At 43.8% G+C, this 19,813-nt stretch overlaps 1 protein-coding gene across 2 annotated transcripts in view; it reads left to right on the forward strand.

Annotated features, from left to right (window-relative positions):
• Positions 1 to 1,498: 1,498 nt before the first annotated feature.
• DDRGK1 (DDRGK domain containing 1) overlaps positions 1,499 to 19,813 on the forward strand; it is a 40,039-nt gene continuing 21,724 nt past the window's right edge. For both annotated transcript variants that reach the window (XM_072862030.1, XM_072862029.1), the window contains exons 1-3: positions 1,499 to 1,651; positions 7,851 to 8,012; positions 17,875 to 17,981. In XM_072862030.1, the coding sequence (XP_072718131.1) occupies positions 1,564 to 1,651; positions 7,851 to 8,012; positions 17,875 to 17,981 (357 nt within the window). In that variant the 5' untranslated portion in view covers positions 1,499 to 1,563. The remainder of the gene's footprint in view (positions 1,652 to 7,850; positions 8,013 to 17,874; positions 17,982 to 19,813) is intronic.

Consider the following 19,813-nt stretch of genomic DNA (forward strand, 5'->3'; position numbering starts at 1 on the left):
GTGTCGCTGGTTCTATGTTGTTAATACTTAGCAAATTTCTTAGTAGAAGCTGTTTTTTCTGTGGCAGACAGATCGGAATTTGTCTCGAACTCCTTGACAGTATGTGCACAGGCAGCTGTGCAGTCCCCAGTAATGACTAATTAGCTAACACAGTTCTTTTGATTATGTCTGTATGTCCAATAGTCTCTAATTTCCATTTTCCATTTATTAAAACGTTTCCCCCAACAACAAACAGTGCTTTAAAAGGCGACACTAAAGGGATCTCCAGAGCACAAAAGCACTAGATCAGTCAGAACTTTACAACCACAAAGCAAGTCAAAACAAGTAAAAACTAAAACACTTTCCTCCTCACTCACAGAAGGCCTGGGGCAGAGCCCAACAAACGGTTTCAGATCTAACGGTGGGCAACCATCCAAAGGGGGGGAAGTTTGTTCTCCACCCACAGCTGCAAGTTCCTGCAGCATCTTTTAGTGCTGATACGTGCTCTGATCTGGCTAAAAAACAAATCCGGGGGGGGGGGGGGGGGGGAAGAGAGAAAAAAAATAAATTAGTTCCCTGCTCTGGTCCGTTGTGCAGTCAGGGAGCATTGCTGCCAGCAAAAGGGAAGCGATAGGAGGCAGGTCCTCCATTTGGCTGGACACCTGCATTAGATCAGCCTAAAACAATTATCAAACTACAGCCAAAGCCCACCCACCTCCCCCTGGCTCTGTATAGATCAACGCAAACCTGATTTTTTTTACAAATCAGCTTCCTCTGGGCACCTTGCTTTCCTATATTTTTACCAAATTAAGCCAGCTTACTACGTGAGACAGGTAGTTTTGGGCCAGTTCAGGGTCAGGCTCTCTGGTTTTGTGAAGGACAAACCTGAATGGGTTCAGGCCATGTCAGCACATCATTTCTTCAGCTGCCCGACATGCTGCTGAGCCAGGCTTCAGCTTGATTCCGTGCCTACACACCACTGACTTAAAAGGCAGAAGGTATAGATTACTCATAGGTGTAACTTAAGCTTCATTGCCAGGGACGCTCTGACAGCCAGCACGCTCAGCACGACCTGCCTGGGGCGGACCCGCTGCATGTACTTAGGTGCAGGGCCACGGGTGAAGACATCGCCACGCGTGGGCCAACCTGCTGCACGCACAGACGCTCACCCCGCCGTGCTGCTGAGGGAAACGCCTCAGCGGCCACCCCAAACAGCCGTGCCCGACGGCCAGGCCCACCGCCGCCGCGCTCGCGGCCGGTTTCACCTCACAGTTTTTAATTCCTCCTTTCAAATTCCCTTCCGGCAGCGCCAGCGCCCGGGCTGGGCCGGGCCCCGCCACCTCCCTCAGCGACTCCCCCCGGGGCCGGCTCTCCCTCACGACCTCTCCTCGCCGCCAGGCCCCCTCCCCGCGCGGGCTGCCCTCCGCCACGCCGGCCCGGCCGCGCCCGCCTCAGCGCCGCCCCGCTGCAGGCATGCGGCGGGCAGCCCGCGCTCGGGGGCCTTGCGGCGGGGAGGGGTGGGACGTACCAAGTGCCGCCCCCCCTCCCCCCTTGAGGCCGGTGTGGGCGGGGCCGGGCTGGAGGATGGACGCGGGGCTGCTCGCCGCCGCCGCCGTGCTCCTCGCCGTCCTTCTCTTCTTCGCCACCCGCCTCCGCGGCCAGGCGAGGGCAGGTGGGTTGCGGCCCGGCTGGGCCTTCCCCCCCCCGCCCCGGGGCCGCTCCCCGTCCCGGGCGGACCCGCCCCTGCTCTCAACGGCGTCCAGCGCGCGGGGGAGGGGCGGGGGCCTCCCGGGGAGGGGGGGTGTCTCCATGGAAACCGCGGGGGGGGCGCCTCGCCTCAGGCCTTCCCCTGAGGGGGAGCCGCCATGGCGGGGGGGGGGTCTCTGTGGGTTCCTCGGGATCCCTGGCGTCCTGCCCTTCCCTCTGCCCGCCCCAGGCCCCGGGATAGCAGCCCTGGGCGGCGGACAGGCCTGCTGCTGCCCCGGGCCCGGTTACCGGCCCGAGGTGGTCTCAGGGTGAGGGAGGCCGGGTTTGCCGTGGGGTTTAAAGTCTGGCTGGGTTCCCGCTCTCGGGCTGGGCGGGCAGAGGGAAGGTGTCCCTAAGGCTCCTCCTGCAAACGGGGAGTGAATCCACTGCGTGAGGTGACAGCCCAGCCTGGCTGACAGGGAGCTCTTCACCCCTGATCCTCCCTGGCAGCTCCTGGGCTGGTCAATATTCCTGTCAGCTGTGAGACCTGAAAGGCAGGCCGGCCCCTCTCTGGCCTCTGACAGCCTGCTTTACTTGCATTTCACAGAAATTGCCCACTTCTCCTCCTTTTCCAGCTCGCCTGATGCTGCAAGGGCTTGCTAGCCACTCCAGGTTTAGGTGTGGTGCTGCACAGCCCTGGTTCTGGGAACGGGTGGATGATACAGCACTTCCAGTCCTCCCTCAAACGGCGAGTGTTTTATTGCTGACCAGCAGTTGTGGCAGCGTGAAACCGTGCTGGAAGCGACCTTGTGTGCGAGTTGAATGTTATGGGAAGAAGTCAGATGCGGCCGTGAACTTATCAGCCTTGTTGTGGTTTTGAAGTGGAAGAAGGGAGGTTGTTCAGCTGTGAGGTCTCAAATTCAGATGTTTAGCCAGGACAGTCACTGAAGCCTTTGTCAACATAACAACACCAGTTTCCAGGATTTGGGGTGTTTTGGGGTTGGGGTTTTGTTTTTGAGAGGGGGTAGCTTTGATAACTTTAAGAGAAAAAAACAAAACATGTCTAGTATAAACACAGTCATGCTAGTGCAAGAGTGCATGCTCATAAGGGCTTTGTGTTAAAAGCCGTTTTTGCTGATAATAATTAAATTTTCCAACACATTTCTCTCACACCTTTTCTTGTATAGACCTGGCCTAAATCTTTCTCAGCAGCTTGGAAACTGTTGAAATTTCATCAGATTCCTAGTGAATCTGATGAATAGAGCTGAGCTTTTGGTAAAAATGAATGATGCATGTCTTAGAGACATGAGGCTGCTGGAAATACATAATTTCCTGAACTTGATTTGTATGATGACTTAGGTAAGTCAGGGGCTGTAGAGCTTGGGAGGATTTGTTATTCTTTTCTTTTTTAAGCGTACACAGTTCTAACTAGCTTGAAGCCCAAACATTTGTTTTAAATGTTCTAAATTCTCAAAAAGCTTTAATACTGTTTTTGAGCATCTTAGTTTACATTCAGGATAATTTAATCATTTTGAAGCCTCTTTTTCAGTGGCATCTTTTTGACACTTCCACATTGGTCTTGCTCTTTTTATTGTGGTTTTAAGATAATTTCTACCTTAACATACTGATTTCTGTCATTATAAAGTCCTTTACAGAATTTCAGATTGTGGGGATGACGTTGTTCTCCTTACACAACAGAAATTATTTTTCCAAACCATTGGGGCTGTGGTGTATTTAATATCTGCAAACTTTGGTCTTAAACAGGAATTTGCTTTCCTATTCCTTTTTCTTATTTGGAAAATGGAAGCTGCTACAATTCTGCGAGTAAATCTGTGTTGCCCCATGGAAAGGATTTGAAACCAGGGACTCGACCTAGAGAACTGGTTGGTAGCTCTCACCTTTTCTTTTTAATGTCTGGGGATAGGGGCAGCAGCTTCTCTTTATGCTCGCTCTTGGGGAATTGCCCCTTTAAAAGTGTTCAGGACTTGACTGCTTTAGATAATGAAGGCAGCTAAGGATCACAAGAGGTAAATCCTGTAACTTTGTATTTCCTTTCAAAGGTCATTTGGAGCAGCACAGTGTTTCCAGCAAGATCATGCCTGGGCTTGTTCTGCTGAGAATAGAAAAAAAAACCAACAACGTAGCGTTGCTGGCTTTTATACGTGGTTGGCATGTCTATTTGTGAACAAGCCCTAATGTGATAAGCCCCTCCTCAGGGAAGCCAAGCATACTTCCACGTGTTGCGTTTTGAATCACTTTCTCATTGAATTTCACAGGTTAGGTTAGCATGAAGGTAGAAGATGCTGGATGCTGCAAGTGTGGTGGGAAGTACTGCTAACGTGTGAGGGTGCAGCAGGTGGAGCTCTCGCCGCGTCGGTGCAGAACGGAGGGAGCTCACGAACTGGTAGCTGTGTCTTGCGGGACTGCCTTGAAACTTGCCAGCCCAGGTGTTACCCTGATGGACTGGCTTATCTGATATAACTGAAGATAATGCGCTGTGATAGGCAAAGGATTGCTTCTCAAGAAAAAACGTCTTTGCTCTGAGCGAGTGGTAATTTGCAAAGCTTTGTAAAGGAGCAGATTTCTACCTGGGGGATGTAAAATTAGGTCCTAAGAAGTCTGGGCTCTGACAGATTTCATAGTATTCTTTGCAGTGATACAACAGTGGTGCTTCACATCCAGTTTAGGAAAGAGCAGAGTTCTGCTCTCTTCCTCTTTGGGAAGGAGGTAGGACAACCAGAGTCTCACAGTTGCTGCTGTGTGCTGGCTGACAAGTCAGATGAAAAAAATCTCCATTGCTGCCTCTGCTCTGTGCTGATGTTTCTGAAAATGCAGAGGCAGAGCTGCTTTCTCAGCGTGGCAGTAAACCTGCTGTCCCCAGAAAAGAGGTATTGTCTGGTTTTTGAAAGACTGAGTCGGGAACTGGAGAACATACAGCTTAAAACACAAACTAAACCCGTGTTCATTTTCCAGACATCTGTTTAATTTTTTGTTTGTATTGCCTGTTAATTTGAGGTCTTTATCTAACTAATTTCTTCTGACCTGCGGTTCTGCAAACCGTCAAGCAACTAGTGGATCAACTTGTCTCACCTGTATAATGGTGGTCATTAAGTTTCATGCAGATGGCTCTATATCAAGTCTAATTAGTCCTTGGGTGACTAATCTCTGCATGAACTGGCTAGCCTGGGGTGCCACTTATGTCCAGGACCTCTGCAGCTGCAGGAAAATGAAGGGATGTATTCAGATAAGTGCAGTGGCCGAACCACGCCCTGTGCTGCAGGAGGAGGTGAAAAAAACACAGGGCCGGACCCCAGAGGAAATTATTCTTGACCTCAAATCTGACAGTCAATCCACTTCCAAGAATAAGAGCAAGAGGGTTTTTAAGTGTATCCTCTGTATTTTTTGAAACCACCAGTCACACCCCTCCGTGTGCAGCTTTAGTCAATCTATGCTGCTTCCAGTTCAGAGGGAGGGAGAGCACGTCTGACTTTCTAGTTACTGGAATAAATGATGTGTCTTGAGCCATGTAGACAAATCGTTGACCCAGCCTGAAGAACCAGCCAGGTATAAGTGTGTTACAGGCAGAGTAAATGATTCTTTTCTCCTCCCCCTCATGAAGGATGGGAAGAAATGCAAGGACTAACATTTGCGTTTTTCAAATGACTGTCCAGCTGAATAGTTTGCAAAGAGAAGCTACAGGGGAGGGGGGGGAGAAAAAAAGCTGTGTTAAAGCGTATCTTTTCCTACTAAATGACAACCCATAGTGTCTAGGTGTCTTCAGTTGTTTGTCTGAATGTTTTGGAGATCTGACCAAAGTGTTGTCCAACAACCGCCTTGTGTGTTTGACCATGATATGGGTTACGTTTGGTGAGATTTTTACTCCTTTCTGAGCCCTGTTCACACTGGCCAACTTTGAGGAATTACCGTGTCTCCTGTAGAGAATTGAACTGAGAAAACAGGATAGCTTGGTTCACGCGTTTGTCTCTGTGAGGGTTAAGCACCTCAGTTTGAAATGAATATGTGGCTTATAAATAGATTCCTCTTTCACAAAATGCAAAACAGTCTCTGTTTCGCAAGGACAACGGGAACCAAAAACAAGCCCCAGAATGAATGAGCGCTAGGACTGCGCAGCTGAGACACTGTGCAGGACCACCTTTGGAAGTTACTGAGATAGACACACTGAAGCTTTCAGGCGAAAGGATGCTACGGTTTGAATCGCAGTGTCTCTCAAGAACTTATTAAGAGAAATATTGCATTTGTATAGAAAGTCTTTTTGAAGACTAAGTATTTCTGGCATTTAGTAGTGTCTCAATAAGTGATCTGCTGCTCTGCCTTTGGAGTATAATGCTTTCCTAATGCATGTTCTATAGCATTTGAAATAAGCATTATCATGCTATAAATAAGACTGGGCTAATCTTGAAGCAAAATTATCGGATCCCTGGAGTCTACACTCTGTAATTTATTAGAGACCTGTTTTGGTCCACAGATAAAAGGAGTGGGTGAGAACGAGAGGGTGACAGCAGTGTGATAGTGCAGTGACTCAAATCAAAATGTCACGGTGCGTGTTGGTGCTGGAGTTTGCTGGGGGACTGCTAACATCATTGTTGCAGCAATCCTGAACTGCTCATGGCTTTGCTGGCCAAATACTTCCCCAGATTACTCTGCTTTGCAGCCTGTGCTGAGCTCAGTGCTGCTGCAGCTGTATTGTTATCAGTACCAAAGTTAGCTGCTTTGAAGCTACTTGAGATGTACTGAGATGAGCTGCCAGCACACCTTTGATCGTCAGGTAGATGTAGTCATAATGGATCTTACTTTCTGATCATAGATATGCTAATAGTAATTTTTTTAGGAAGGCATTGTTTGGATCAGAGGATGTTGGAGAGATGGCAGAGTGCGGAGAGCATTTTGTCCTCCTGCTGGGACACCATATCATCCAGCAAGGCACAAAAAATATGTCCCAAGTTTAAGTAAATGAGTAGTTCTACAGCGTTGTATGAGACCATTTGAATATTTACCTGAATTAAGGCATAGTAGTTAATACTTTGCAGGATTGAGCAAGTAACAACGTATACAATATCAGTTACGCTTATCAACAGAATATGCAAAGCAGGTATCAAGGATGATGATATTTTACCATTAACCGATCGTTTTGGCATTACTACCGTAGTTGATAGCAACAGGATCATGGAGGTCTCAAATAAGAACCTGGCAGAGGGTTTTCTATGGAGAACTTCTGAAATGAGCCCACCAGTCAGTCACCTGCTCCCATGCTGTCTCCCAGCTCCTCCTCTGTTATGATATTCCTCATTTGTCAGATCTTAATTAGTAACTGCAGCATATGCAGAGAGGGTGGCAGTGAGAGCTGTAGTGACCTTTGGTGTTCTGTCTTCCCATACATGTGTTTGGTGGGAGACCTGCAGTTTAAATCAGCGTGGTAGAATGAAGTTACCCTGTTTATATTACAGCTGTAATTTGTAGTCCTTATTTGCTATTCAGGTTGCATTTCAGGTATAACAATTTACATATTCCATTCTGAAACATGCACGCTCTGAGGTTTGAACTCAGATGAATCTACTTCTAAGTTACACAAGTACAAAATAAAAATGAAAAAAAATTAAAAGAATTGGAATACTTTAGAAGGGAAGAAAAATAATTCTGGGTCCTTGCCTTTTGGTAACTCAGAAATGATTAGACTGGTAGTCCTGCCAGATAAGGGAATTGTTTTCTAGTGGAAGGGAAAAACAGATTATCAGTTTAGATTAAATAAGAACATTTTTTGAGCACTCGAAAGAGGTCTTTGTGTTGTGGTGATTTTGGGGGGGGTTTTTTGAAAGGTGTGGGCTCTGTCAGGCCAAATAATATTAGCAGCACATAGCTATAGCTTTTTCTTTACGATGATCTGTATGCTATTGCAAAACAGACTGATGTCAGGATAAAATTCCCATTGCACAAGCACTGTGCACAAATAAGAAGGTGCTGGTGCATGATCCCGCTTAGTCATAGGAAAGCAACTTGCACATATCTGTTGCCATGCAGGAAAAAAACCCATGAGAGTGGGGAGGCATTCTCTCATTTGGAAAAAAGCACTGGTATTGCACTTCTGATTGCACAAGTTGACTGGCAAAAGGACAACTGCAGCAAGCAGAGATGGCAAATCTCTCATCAGTTATATTTCCATTTTGCAGCTGATGAGGAACACCAGCAAAATGTGGCGGCAGCAGCAGCAGTGGCCAGGCCTCGGCCCCTTGCTGAAGAGCGGGGAGATGGGATGCCAAGGCGCCGGAGGAACATGGGAAACCGACTGATGGCCCAGAGGAGAGCGCAGCAGGCAGAAGACTGGGTGGAAGGTAACGTTTGGTTCAGTTCATCTTGCAAACACTGAAATGGACCTTAACAACAGACGTTAAGGTTGGTGAAGGAGTGCGGTTGGCTCCTGAAGAAAGTTTTTCAGTTTTGCTGACTGTGAATTATTTACAGCTTGACTATAATCTATTTGACTTCCAACTTCTCTCCGTACTTCATCACTTGTCTCTAGATACCGCTTGCCTTTAACTGAAGCGTCCACCTCCTTCTATGGTGAATTGTGGCAGTTTGTTGTGCCAACAGTGCATCACAACATATTCTTCACTTACTTCCTAGAAACTGCCTTTTGTATTTCCTGCTTGGCCATGCAGGTTAAATTTGGGTAAACAGAATCCGCACCTTGCACCAGAGCAACGAGCTCTAGTAAAGTATTAGTTTCTTGCAAATCGGTGGGAAGCAATAATTCCCCAATATAATCTCTGCAAAATCTGGCATTTTCTTTCTGAGCAGCCACCCAGGTGGTGATCAGAATTAAGCCGGTTTGCTGGAGATCACCACAGACTGCAGCATTTTGTCTTACTGCCAGCAGGTTGTTGACAACAAGTCCTCTGTTCCTGTGCTGGATCTACAGTTAATAGCTGTACTTCTGTGGTATCGCTGTGGACAAGAATATGGTAATAAATAACATCTTTCTACAGTCCGCAAGCTTCACTCCCTTTGCTGGTGAAACTTCACACATTATCATCTTTATTACTAAAGAGATTATATCACCATGATTCACCTAACTGCATTCCTTCTACTTTCAGATCGTGGTTAAGTGTTCGGAGTTTCTGCTGAAGTATTGATAAAAGTGGGCTTTGCTTCACTTGAGTTTGCAGTGGAGATCAGGGTGTCTTTTTGGTCTGCAGTAGGTGAGAAACAGTGAGCACACAACTGTGTGATGCCTTGATTAGGGGCTAGCTGCACTTTGTTCAGCTTTTCTTGTCTTGCAGTTTGTAGAAAGCGTCTTGCGCTCACGTTGGCAGGTAAACATGCTATTCAAGCTAATTACATTCAACGGTTTCACAAATGGAAAATTGACAGGTCTGAACTTTTCAACTTTGGTTATTTCTTTTCATGTGATAACATCCTGGAAAGAAAATGGAATCTAAAAATCTTTCGTCTTAAACTCCAGACATCAAAAGTTTGAATGCTGAAGGCCGACCGTGAAGCTGTCAAAGGAAACAGCTTATCTTTGTCACTTTAGCAATAGAAGAATCTGTGTCATTGGCCTTTATAAATAATTCTTGTGCAGCTTACTGTACATCAGATGCAAGTGCTGCGGCTCTTGCATGAGGTTTTCTATGAAATGACATCCCTGTTTTATTTGGGGTTTTTAAAATTTCTTTTTCAAAGTAAAACAACTTCTTGTTCTTTGCTTCTGTCTTGTGCTTCTCTGTGTGTTTTCATTCATATTCTGGGATGGTCTTTCCAAGTGCCTAAGCACTGTTGCACAACAGTGACACCAAAGCCTTTGCGACTGAGCATAGACTTCAGCAGTATAGCTGTGGAGAGAAGCATCTGTCGCTGCTTCCCCAGCGTTGAGGTGTGGAATGGCTCAGGGCCATATTACTTGGGATTAGCCCCTCTCTGTCATGGATTGGCTGCGTCTGTGCTGCAAAGCCCTTAGCCTGGCCCTGAGCTACCTGTATTAGTGTGACGTTTGGGTTTTTTTTTTTTTCTCCTTAGAGAAGGATGTGTTACATGTTTTGAAGCCCACACTGTGGGCACATGGCATAGGCCTGGAATCACCTCTTGGATTTGTCTCCTTCGTGCAGGGGCCATGTGCATTTTCTCTGTGTCATTGCAATACAGAGCAGTTTTGCCTAATTACTGCCTCCATTTGAACCTGCTGAAATAGCAAGTTATCCCCACAGCAGAGTTTTGTGTTATAAAAATTAGTTGACTCGCATGGAAAGAGAGCTCAGAATGCATCCGGTGATGTGCAGTCCCAGGCAATGCATGACCGGTTGGGGCACCCGGGGCTGAAGAGCAAAGTTGTTTGGCAATGTAGACAGAAACACTGAAAACAAGCCAGCCTGGTTTCTTCAGTCTTGACTCGTAAATGCTCTTGTTGCTTTAGAAGGCTTCTGAACATCTGCAACTGAAGTGGATTTTTTTGTTGTTGTTAAAATATTGTTAAATTTGTTGAAATGTTTTACTAGTAAGTTTCTGTTCTGTGTGTGGAATTTCCGCTCTGGGCCTGTGTTTAGCTTTGGGCAAAGCTACCTGATCCTGTTCTGTGTCACTGAGTTCTGCCACAGGTGGGTGCAGGCATAACACCAACCCATTGCTGCAAGATTTCTAGCACTGAACTCGGGAAGGGCATGAGGATGCCCTGGCCATATCTATGTTACCGTTACAGACATAGAAGTAGAGTCAGGTAGGAACTGCTGTTATCACCAAAGTATTCTGCCTGTCCGGAGCCAGTTCTGCTGACTCTAGGAAATGGTCTCAAAGCAACACTTGCAGACTTTGGAGCTGTGGTTAGCATGAGGGTTTTCTGTTTTCCATCTAACAATCAGATTTCAATTCCAGAATGAGAAAGAAAGCTTCAAGGGTAAAATAGTAGCCCACAGTTTCTGCTGCCTGGGCTAAGTCATTGTATTGTGCCAGTACTCAGATCTCTCACAGAGTATGGGGGGGTGGAAAACTAAACAAATTGTGGCACTAGGATCAGAACCTTGATAGCTTTTAATTGTCCCTTCTGTAGTTGAAATCTTAGTGTTGTTTACTTGCAAGTCTGGGTAAGGAGGAATCATTTAATACAGACAAGGATAGTAAATTATTGTTTTGAATACTCAAATCTCCACCCATTGCCAGTGGAGCTAAACCAGGTTATAATTCTTCCTTTAGCTCGGTTAGGTAGCCTAAGACACCCAAATTACTTGCAGGTTGGCACAGACAGAAAATAAAGGGTGAAGCACTAAATGCCTCGACTTTCCTACCCGAATTGCAACCCACGCAGCGTATGTAGGTTCCTTATTCACGGGTTCCATGTGGGCTGCGCTGTACTGTGGGGGCAGGCCCGCTAGGCGGGTGCCTACGCTGGCTCAGTTTGCCTGAGTAATGTTTTTCAGTAGTTAGTTGAGTACTCAAAGGAGGTCATCTGTTATGAGAATATCAACATCTATTAATATCCTCTGGTGGCCAAAGATTGCTGGGGAGATATTTTTCATTGGTGACAAAGTAATTCTCAAAATGACTGAGACCCCCGAGCTGTGTTCCACCAGCGTGACTTCCAGGCTGGCTTTAGAAAAATGGGTTTGGTTGACTTACATTGCCCATCTTAATTCTAGTCATAACACTACTACCTTTCATGCAGCACAGTGCAATCTAGGTGACTGTCGTTAAAGTCTGTGTGCCTCAGAGGACATCTGCTCTGCACATTGTAGCAGGGTGCCTATGCCTTTCCCTGTGGAAAATGATCTGGAAGGAGAGTTCTGTATTCATGTGGTTAGGTTGCTTCTGATATCCCAGCTAGCAGACTTAATTAGCTCTGTTGCATCTTAATTTAAATTGAACCCAGACAGAAGTGGCTTTGTGGGGCTAGCTACAGCCAAGACGAAAATAAACTCACTGCAAGGCATAAATGTGTGTGGATTTCAGGCATTAATCATTTAGGGCAGGAGAGGCCAAGCTAAGCAGTGGAAGGAAGCAGGGGAAAGGGGATAAATTGGAGTCTGGTTGAGGGTTGTTTGGGGCATGGAGTAGTGTGAATAAATAGCATTAGTCATTTTCCAGTTTCAGATCCCATTTATTTATTGACTGAGGAGGGTGTCTTTGGCTCTTGTTTCTGCCTGACTGATGCTCTGAGTGCATCCACTTGGACTTTGATCACCTTTGGGTATGTGTAAAGAGGTTTTGTTGAGAGCTTTTATTTGGTTGCTGGTCACGCGCAAAAAAAGCAGTCGTCCAATTCTTGAGTTGAGCTTGTGCTTCCAAACCTGCTCATTGTGCCTTGAACACTGCAAAGAGCTCTGCAGTGAAGTAGGTACTTCTCTTGACACTACATTTTTTGCTTCTTGGAGCCAATCTGACATTTGCATAAAAGTTTTAGGACCGTAATTTCCTATCAAGTGACAAGAAACTTGTGGGGATGAAGTTGTAATGATGGCAAGTATGGTTGGGTCGTCTTGATCCCACTCTGGTAAAAAAGAATGAGGATGATGATCTGAGGCAAATGTCTGTTTGCTTGAAGGGCTGTTATACGTTATTTCCAACAGTGACTTCGTACAAACACGTAGTGAGAAAACCTGCCTGCCTCAGCACGCGATACAAAGAGTTTGCAGATAGAGAGAGGCATGCACAGGCAAAGTGCCTTTTGCAGGGTGGTTCAGTCAGTCAGTGAGTAGGACACAGGTTTTGCAGTCCAAGTTTTCTGTCACTTGGAGTGGTGTCTTGGACCAAAACTTGCTACTGTTGATTGGGGGGGGCAGCATTTTTGTTGGCTGAAACTGATGGGTGTCACCACACCATGATTTAGGGTCGTTGCAAAGAAACAGGCTTGCTAAGAAATGATAGCAATCTCCAAACCACCAAGCAAAACAAAGACCACTGGGCAACCCTCTGGGTGGAAGGCTTTGGTGGGTGTTGTGGGTGAGGCTGTGCTAGAAGGAGAAAGAAATAAGGCAAAAGAGAAGGACGTGCGGGGAGAGCCTGAGCAGCCCAGTACATTTCCACGGAATATTTTCAAGTGTTTAATTTTGAAAAGTGCTCACTTCCACATCCTACAAACAAATGACCTCCCTGACTTGTTGCAGAAAGTGTTGCCAAAAAATGGGATTTTGTGTGGCTTATTATGTTTTGATTTTTTTTCTTAACAAACAGAAAGTAAGGACTGCATCAAAGAAATAATCTGGTTTTGTCAACGGCCTTTATTCCTAACTGAAACAAGCTACAGGCTTTCTACTTTTGGCAGCAACATATAACTCCAAAAGGTTAAATATCCCAACATCTGCATGCCTTTTCTCTGAGCTTTTAGCCCAGTACATCTGAGCACAGATGTAGGAACATCCAGTACAGTGAACATTGGGTTAAATTTACTTTACTTCCACAGAATCAATAACAATAAAGCCAACAGCTTTTGACAGTCTGAGTGCTCTAGCTTGTAAAATAAAAAATGATAACAAGAAGTTAACAGTTCCAACATAAATTAAATCATAAGTTCCTCTCCTCTCTTGCTTGGCAAGACTTGGAGATCAGAATCTCATGTTTTCCTTTATATGTGTTAATCACTATTGAGGAAGAAAGCACAAAACCAACAAAAAAAGGTTTTAGAAGTTTAAAAAGATACAATATTTGTGCATTTTAAAATGCCCATTATTGCTTTGTGTAGCATCTAAGTCCAGCATTCAAATCTTGCATCTAAAAAAATCTTGCGTGAGTGTTTTCTGATAGTTTTGGGGAAAAACGATACTAAAAATAATTATATTTTTATATCCCCGTTCAGTGATGGATACTGTGTATAATTTAGAGAAGAATGTGTTTGTGCTGAAATTTGCCAAAATAAGAAGCACTTTTCCCAAGCGTACCATCTACCTCTCATGTAACGTTGCATCTCTCCATGCTCTGGTGTGCCGAAAGATCTGGAAAATTTATAAACTTAGAAACACTGATGTGGTCCTATGCTGTTCTTGTGAAACAGCTGGTAATAGAGCTATATTAATTGATATAGTAGTCGAAATAATTTTAATGCTTAATCAGTAGGAAAACCTTTCTAGTACAGTTAAACTTTGACTACTAATATCCTAACTAGTGAATCAAAAGTTAATTTTGACTTGCTACTATTCATATAGAAAGTGACTTTAGTGGTATCAAAATATCCACAATGTGTGTCTGCCCTTGAGACATTTCAAGCGCAGATGGTGTGTGGAAGAGGTAGGTGTGTGGTTTCTCAGTTATGCCATATGGCTTTATTTGAGAAAAAATTTCAAGTCGTTTGACTTCTGCTCAAAAGGGCTAATGTCCTTTATTTACTGTCCTTTTTCTGTCCTAAGTGTAGGCTGATTTTGTGGCTTCAGATTAATAAACCAATGTCTCATTTGGTTCCTAAACTGGATAGCTACCAAATTAAAAAAAAATAAATTAAAAGTTGTGACTGTACCACCGCAGGGCTGTGTTACTCATGAATGCCCACACCTTTCCATATGGTGGACCAATTCCTTTCCAGTGGCTGGTGTTGTACATCTATTCAATGTTAATAACATGCATATGTCTTCTGCCTTCAGGATGAACTGTTTATTTTGCCTGGTATCTTCCCCCTCTTTCTCTTACTCCTTTTGTTAGGTGCTGCATAAATAGTAAATAAAGCAGCTAGCTGTGCCCAAAGGACTTTTTGTAAGTAGCCACATGTGCAGCTTGCATCCTTTTTCGTGGATGGGGATCCATTTGCTTCACTTCCAAAACTTAATAGGAAGCAAGACGGACCCTTTGACGTAGATGACAAGGGCAACTAAAATACATGATGCAGGTTGTTTTGTTTGGAGTTTTTGCATATTCTGTACACAGTAGCTGGTAAATTCCTGTCCTGAGAGAGAACATCAGCACTCCAGCACACTTTCTAATGGTATTGGGAAGTATTTTTAAAAAGTAGTCTGTAAATTTCAAGACATCCAAACACCTGTGTGACTGTTAACTGTTTCCTGTTGTCCTGCCTCTCAATATGTTCAAAACGTTAAGGAAAAGCTAAGATTCCCTGAAGCTACCTCTCGGCTGGCTAGCTGAGCAAAACCCATGTTTGTGTAAAGCAGGATATGTAAAGTGGTGTGAAAGCGTCACTGTAAGTCAGGCTATTTCTGCTTTCTGTCTCTTAGAGCTGGAAGCTGGGGGGAATGCTTTGCAAGCTCTGGAAATATTGGTATAGTTATGTTGGACTCTGTAAAAATGGACCAGAACAAATTGGTAGGGTTGTGAATGTGGTTGAAAGCAGTCCCGTTATGTTATCCAAGCAGTTCAGGTGAAGAGGGTCCTGTGTACCTTGAGGTTTGGTGTTCTTTATCAGCACTGTATTGTGAAATGGGAACAGGACTTGTGTGTTTTGTGGTACTGTGAGCAGTTAGGGAAGGTCACTACTGAAAAACTGCTTGTGTCAAGTCTGGAGCATTAAACTTCTCTCCCTTTCCTGCCACAACCCTACGTACATCCCAGAACTGCCGCGGTTTAAGTCATCAGATAAACTGTACAGAGCACCACAGAAGATCAGCCTTCAAACAAAAATACATTTTCAGCTTAAACTATATGATGATGTCTGATGTTGTTAGGTTTCCCAACTGAGTACGTACACAGGCTGGCCAACCCTAGTGCTTTGGGTGATGGGTGCTTTCACAACAAGTGAGCACAATTAACTGAACGCCTTGCATCACATCTGAAGCACAGGGGCAGATGGAGTGCACGTTCCCATGGACTGACCCCTGTCAGGTCTACTAGTGTTGGCAGCTATGAGTATGTGAAAAGTGATTGTTAAAAGCTGCTGAAATGTAAAAGCTTCTTTATGTAAAAAAAAAAAAAATCTCGCTGGCTGTGTGCATCATCCACTCTGCTTTTGGTGGAGCTATTCTGCTATAATAACCAATTGATTCAGCAAAACCTTTTACTATGTGCTTATATTCTTGTCAGCATGTTCAAGTTTATTTAGCCTGTACTAATTGCACCCAGGTTTACTGCACTGTTGACCTTTAATGCTCTGCTGAATCATGGGCTGCGTCTGCATCGCTGTGTCTGTCTTTTGTTGGATGTAGCTCCATGCACTAGAAAAAGCTTGGAGGAAGTGGTACTTAAGGGATCACATCAGATGCTTCAAACGGGAGGAAAGCAAATGCTACTGAACAAAGGCTTGTTTGATCCGGGACTGGAAAAAGGCTTTAAAAGCTTTTCTAGACTGCTGCCTGACCTCTGGCTCAGGTACTCTTAATATAGATGAAATCTGAGAAGCACTCAGAGCCTCAGGTTGAATAGTGTCATAGATAGTGTTTTATGCTTGTGTTTTCCAGAAATAATTTTCTAAAGAATAATACCAGTATTGAACTGTTAATTTTAGAGTAGTAACTGCTAATGCTGGGTTGCTCACCCATTGTGTTTGGAACTCCCCTTGGCCCAGTATTTAAAAAATAAAGTTATTTTAAGCTTCAGCAAAATTGTAGAAGCAACTGTGTCAAGTCTGAGTGTCCCCTGTTGCTCTCTTTGTTTGTGGTGTAGGAAGGGGGAACCCTTTTGATCACCTCAGTAATCAGACACCAGTAATTCTCTGAAGCCCAATTCAGCAAGCCTGCCTCATATTAACTTCCATATCCTGAAAACAGCGAAGTTATTTGAGAGCCACCTACACAGCTCTCAATTACATTTGTTTCTGATGATGTGTCTTGGTGGCTTACCCATAGTACCATACTGTGTATTGGAATTAGTAAAACAAGAGTGTTTCAAACCTAATTCTACATGTAAAAGAAGGGTGAGTCTTGTTCCTTTATGCTCCTTTAACAGCAGCTTTTTTGGGTTCCCAAAAAAGGGGACCAGGCTCTATGGAGCCCAGGCCCTACAGAAAACATCCTGCTGCCAGCCCTACCAAACCAGTTCTGGTGATCGCCACAGTACAGTCAGCTCCAGGTACAACTGCTGCAGGCTCTCATGAAACTGGTTATCAAACATGATGGGCTTTTTCTTCTTGTTAGCCCGGTCTCAGAAACCAAGGGCTCAGGGGTTGTGTGAGTGGGGAATTGTCGTCGTCGTCGTCCCCCCCCCGGTGATGAGGGCTAAAACTTAACTGAGGAAGAACTTCCCCTGCACACTTTTTCCCTTCTCCCTCCCTAAAAACACTACCTTTCAGGAAAATCGCAGGAGCTGGCAGTGCCGTTCTTCCCATTACCCAGTGGACTTCAAGTGTGTGGATCCGAAGTCACCATCAAGCATAACAGCACTGTGGACGCTTGAAGTATAGATTACTTTACTCAAAAAAAGGATCCTGTGATAAAGTCCTTTCATTTTCATTCTGCCATCTGATTCAGACGCATGAATCTTTGTATATTGTGTAGTGTTTCATGAAGTGAGCTAATGATTTCTCTTTGAGTGTTGAGGTCAATCCGCAGTATTTATGTTGTAAGATCAAGGACTAATTTAGATTAGCAAATAAAGTGGCCAAATGTTCATGAGACGTTGGTCCAGGGCGGGCGGAATGGCAGTCTTTAAAAGCTCTTTAGTCTTTCTTAGCCCCTGGGTGAGCAGAAATATAATGCATTTGCACACCATTTGAGCATGACACTTTCATATTTCACAGTTGCAGAAATCATCTTTATAAACAACCGATTGTCGTACAACAGGGAACTATTTACATGTAGTTTTGTTGCTGTTCAAGCCCACGATTTGCATTGCAGGGATTTTTTTTTTTTCTCCCCTCCTCCCTTAAAGGTTAGTTATATCAGGGTAGAACTAGTGGATGAGTGGCAATGCCTCTGAATCCCACTTTTGAATGGATGTCTGTTGTGCTAAGCTTAAAGGTAACTGGGAAGAAAGTCTCTGGAGGTGAGTGTTGAGCAGTTATATAATGACAACCATTAGAACATTTTATGTATAAGAGAAAGTATATCTTTTAATTGTGGGAAGCAGGAAATGTTTATGAAAAGCCTTCCTTCAAAAGATCAAGTAAATTTTTACTTCTGACTTCACTTGAGTGTGTGTTTGCCTTGTTACTTCTACTCTGTGGCTTTGGCAGTCTTGTGTGATTTTTTTTTTTTTTGCCTTTTTCCATCTAATAGGTCTTGTCTGAAACGTATGTGTGTCTCCTTTTCATCTGCTGCTGCTTTCCTAGGAAGCAGTGAAGCTTCTCAAAGGGACTTTTTACATATTATTTAAAATGTCATTTATGCAATGTTGCAGAGGAAGATGATGCTGAGGAGGTGCCAGAATTTCAGGTGTCTGGGAAAATCGGAGCAAAGAAGCAGAGGAAATTAGAAGAGAAACAAGCCAGAAAAGCACAGAGAGAGGTAAGCATTTCCTGCCACGTATAAAGCCCAGAGCAGAGCCTGAATAGCAGTAGTCAGCAAAGAACTGGTGATGACAGACACCCCAGAAAGGCAAAGGCAGTGTCATCACTACAGCAGTTGTGTTTTTGTTTTAAAAATGTATATTCAGCTTTTTATGTCGTATCCCAAGAGGGCCATGGAGAATGGTGTTTCGTTTTCTTTCCATCAGGTTCTCTGGCATTCTCATGGGGAGGAGAGAGGAGTTAAACTCTTGAATGCTCCTTATTGGATGTTTCCACTGGCTTGCAGCTTAATGTCAGTACTGTCTCCCCTTAAAAATACACTCAAGCCCACATAGCATTGTTGTAACACAGGGTCTGTGACCAAAACCGTGGGCAGTTCTGAGTAGTGTTTCATGTGCTCTCATCATGCAAAAACTTTGTATGGGTTTATCTATGTTTAGCCATGTTTATTGTTTTTATGGATTGGGGGAGATGAAAAGCAGACCCTGTAATCCACTGAAGTCTATGATACAGTCAGATTTTGGTTGAAGTTTGGCCCTTAAACAGAGACCAAGTATACAGAGTGAACACACTGTAGCTTTTCAGTTGTTCTTTCTTAAATCTGTGTGTAAAAGTACTTACTTAAATACTTTTGCATTTTTTCAGTTTTGGCCAGCATGTTGCTGTTAATTCCAGGGAAGCAACAGGCTTTTTGAAACTTAACTTTCTGAAGTGTGCTTGTGGATGGCAGCAGGTTATGCATTAATTCCTTTTAGTTGTTCTAGATTTTTTTTTTTGCAAACTCTGTATTGTTCAGTAACTTGGAACGTGGGGTTGCAAGAAGTAGATAAAACTTAAACAGCCTTTGCGTAACAGAGGCTGGGGTGCACAATGGACCTCATATATTTTACAAAAAGACAGGTTTATGAAACTACTAACATTTCTAATGTGTAGGGGGTGCAAACAAAGCCAGTGAAATCCCATCTTGAGAATTTTAGTGTCACCTGAGGTTTAAATCCAGCTTCTGCTTTACACTGTAGTGGTATGCCCTGTAGATAGGGCGGTGGGTAATAAATTTATTATGTTATATATAAAATTCCATTACGATCCTTTTCTCACTCTATGCTTTAACCATTTTGTCATTACTTTCCATATTCATTCTATTTAATTAGCCTCTTTTTTGTGGAAAGTTTGAGCAAAGTTGAATGAAATTAGATAAGCATCGGTTGGTGGAGTGAGGAATCTTTTGTTTCATTTTAAAACATGCTGATTTTTATCCTCCCATGTAGACAGATAAATTCCTCACTTAGCTCTTTTTCTCTGAAACATTTAAAGCCACAAATCCTCCATTTGAATGTCTTCTGCTTGTTCTCTTAATATATTTTCAAATTTCAGTAAACTGAAAAGACTGAAGAACAACTTAAAAAAAATCTCTAAACAGTACACTAAACACACTTTCAATTTTTTCCCCATTTTGCAACAATATCTTTGCTAGGTTTGGTTTAAAAACAAATAATAAAATGATTTGAAGAGACCAGTACAGCTTTTTCTTTAAGGGATTCTGCCCAGGTTAATGATAAATTTGAATGTACTTGGTTTTACAGAGTTTATATTCCCCTATCCTTTTTTTCCTCTCCTTAGAGTCCATTCTAACGAAATTTTAAGTGAGGAGAATGGAATGCCATGACACCATATTACTTAATATCGCTATAGTAATAAGTTCATATGCACATTCGAAGCTTAAACCCTTACTGAGATACAGATAAGGCAAGTGAGAAGGGTAATTTCTAAATTTACCACAATGTTAAGTATGCTGAAGAGCGGGCAGGGGGGTTAAATGATAATGAATTT

The sequence above is a fragment of the Ciconia boyciana genome, chromosome 5, assembly GCF_034638445.1.
Source record: "Ciconia boyciana chromosome 5, ASM3463844v1, whole genome shotgun sequence".
Taxonomy (NCBI): Eukaryota; Metazoa; Chordata; class Aves; order Ciconiiformes; family Ciconiidae; genus Ciconia; species Ciconia boyciana.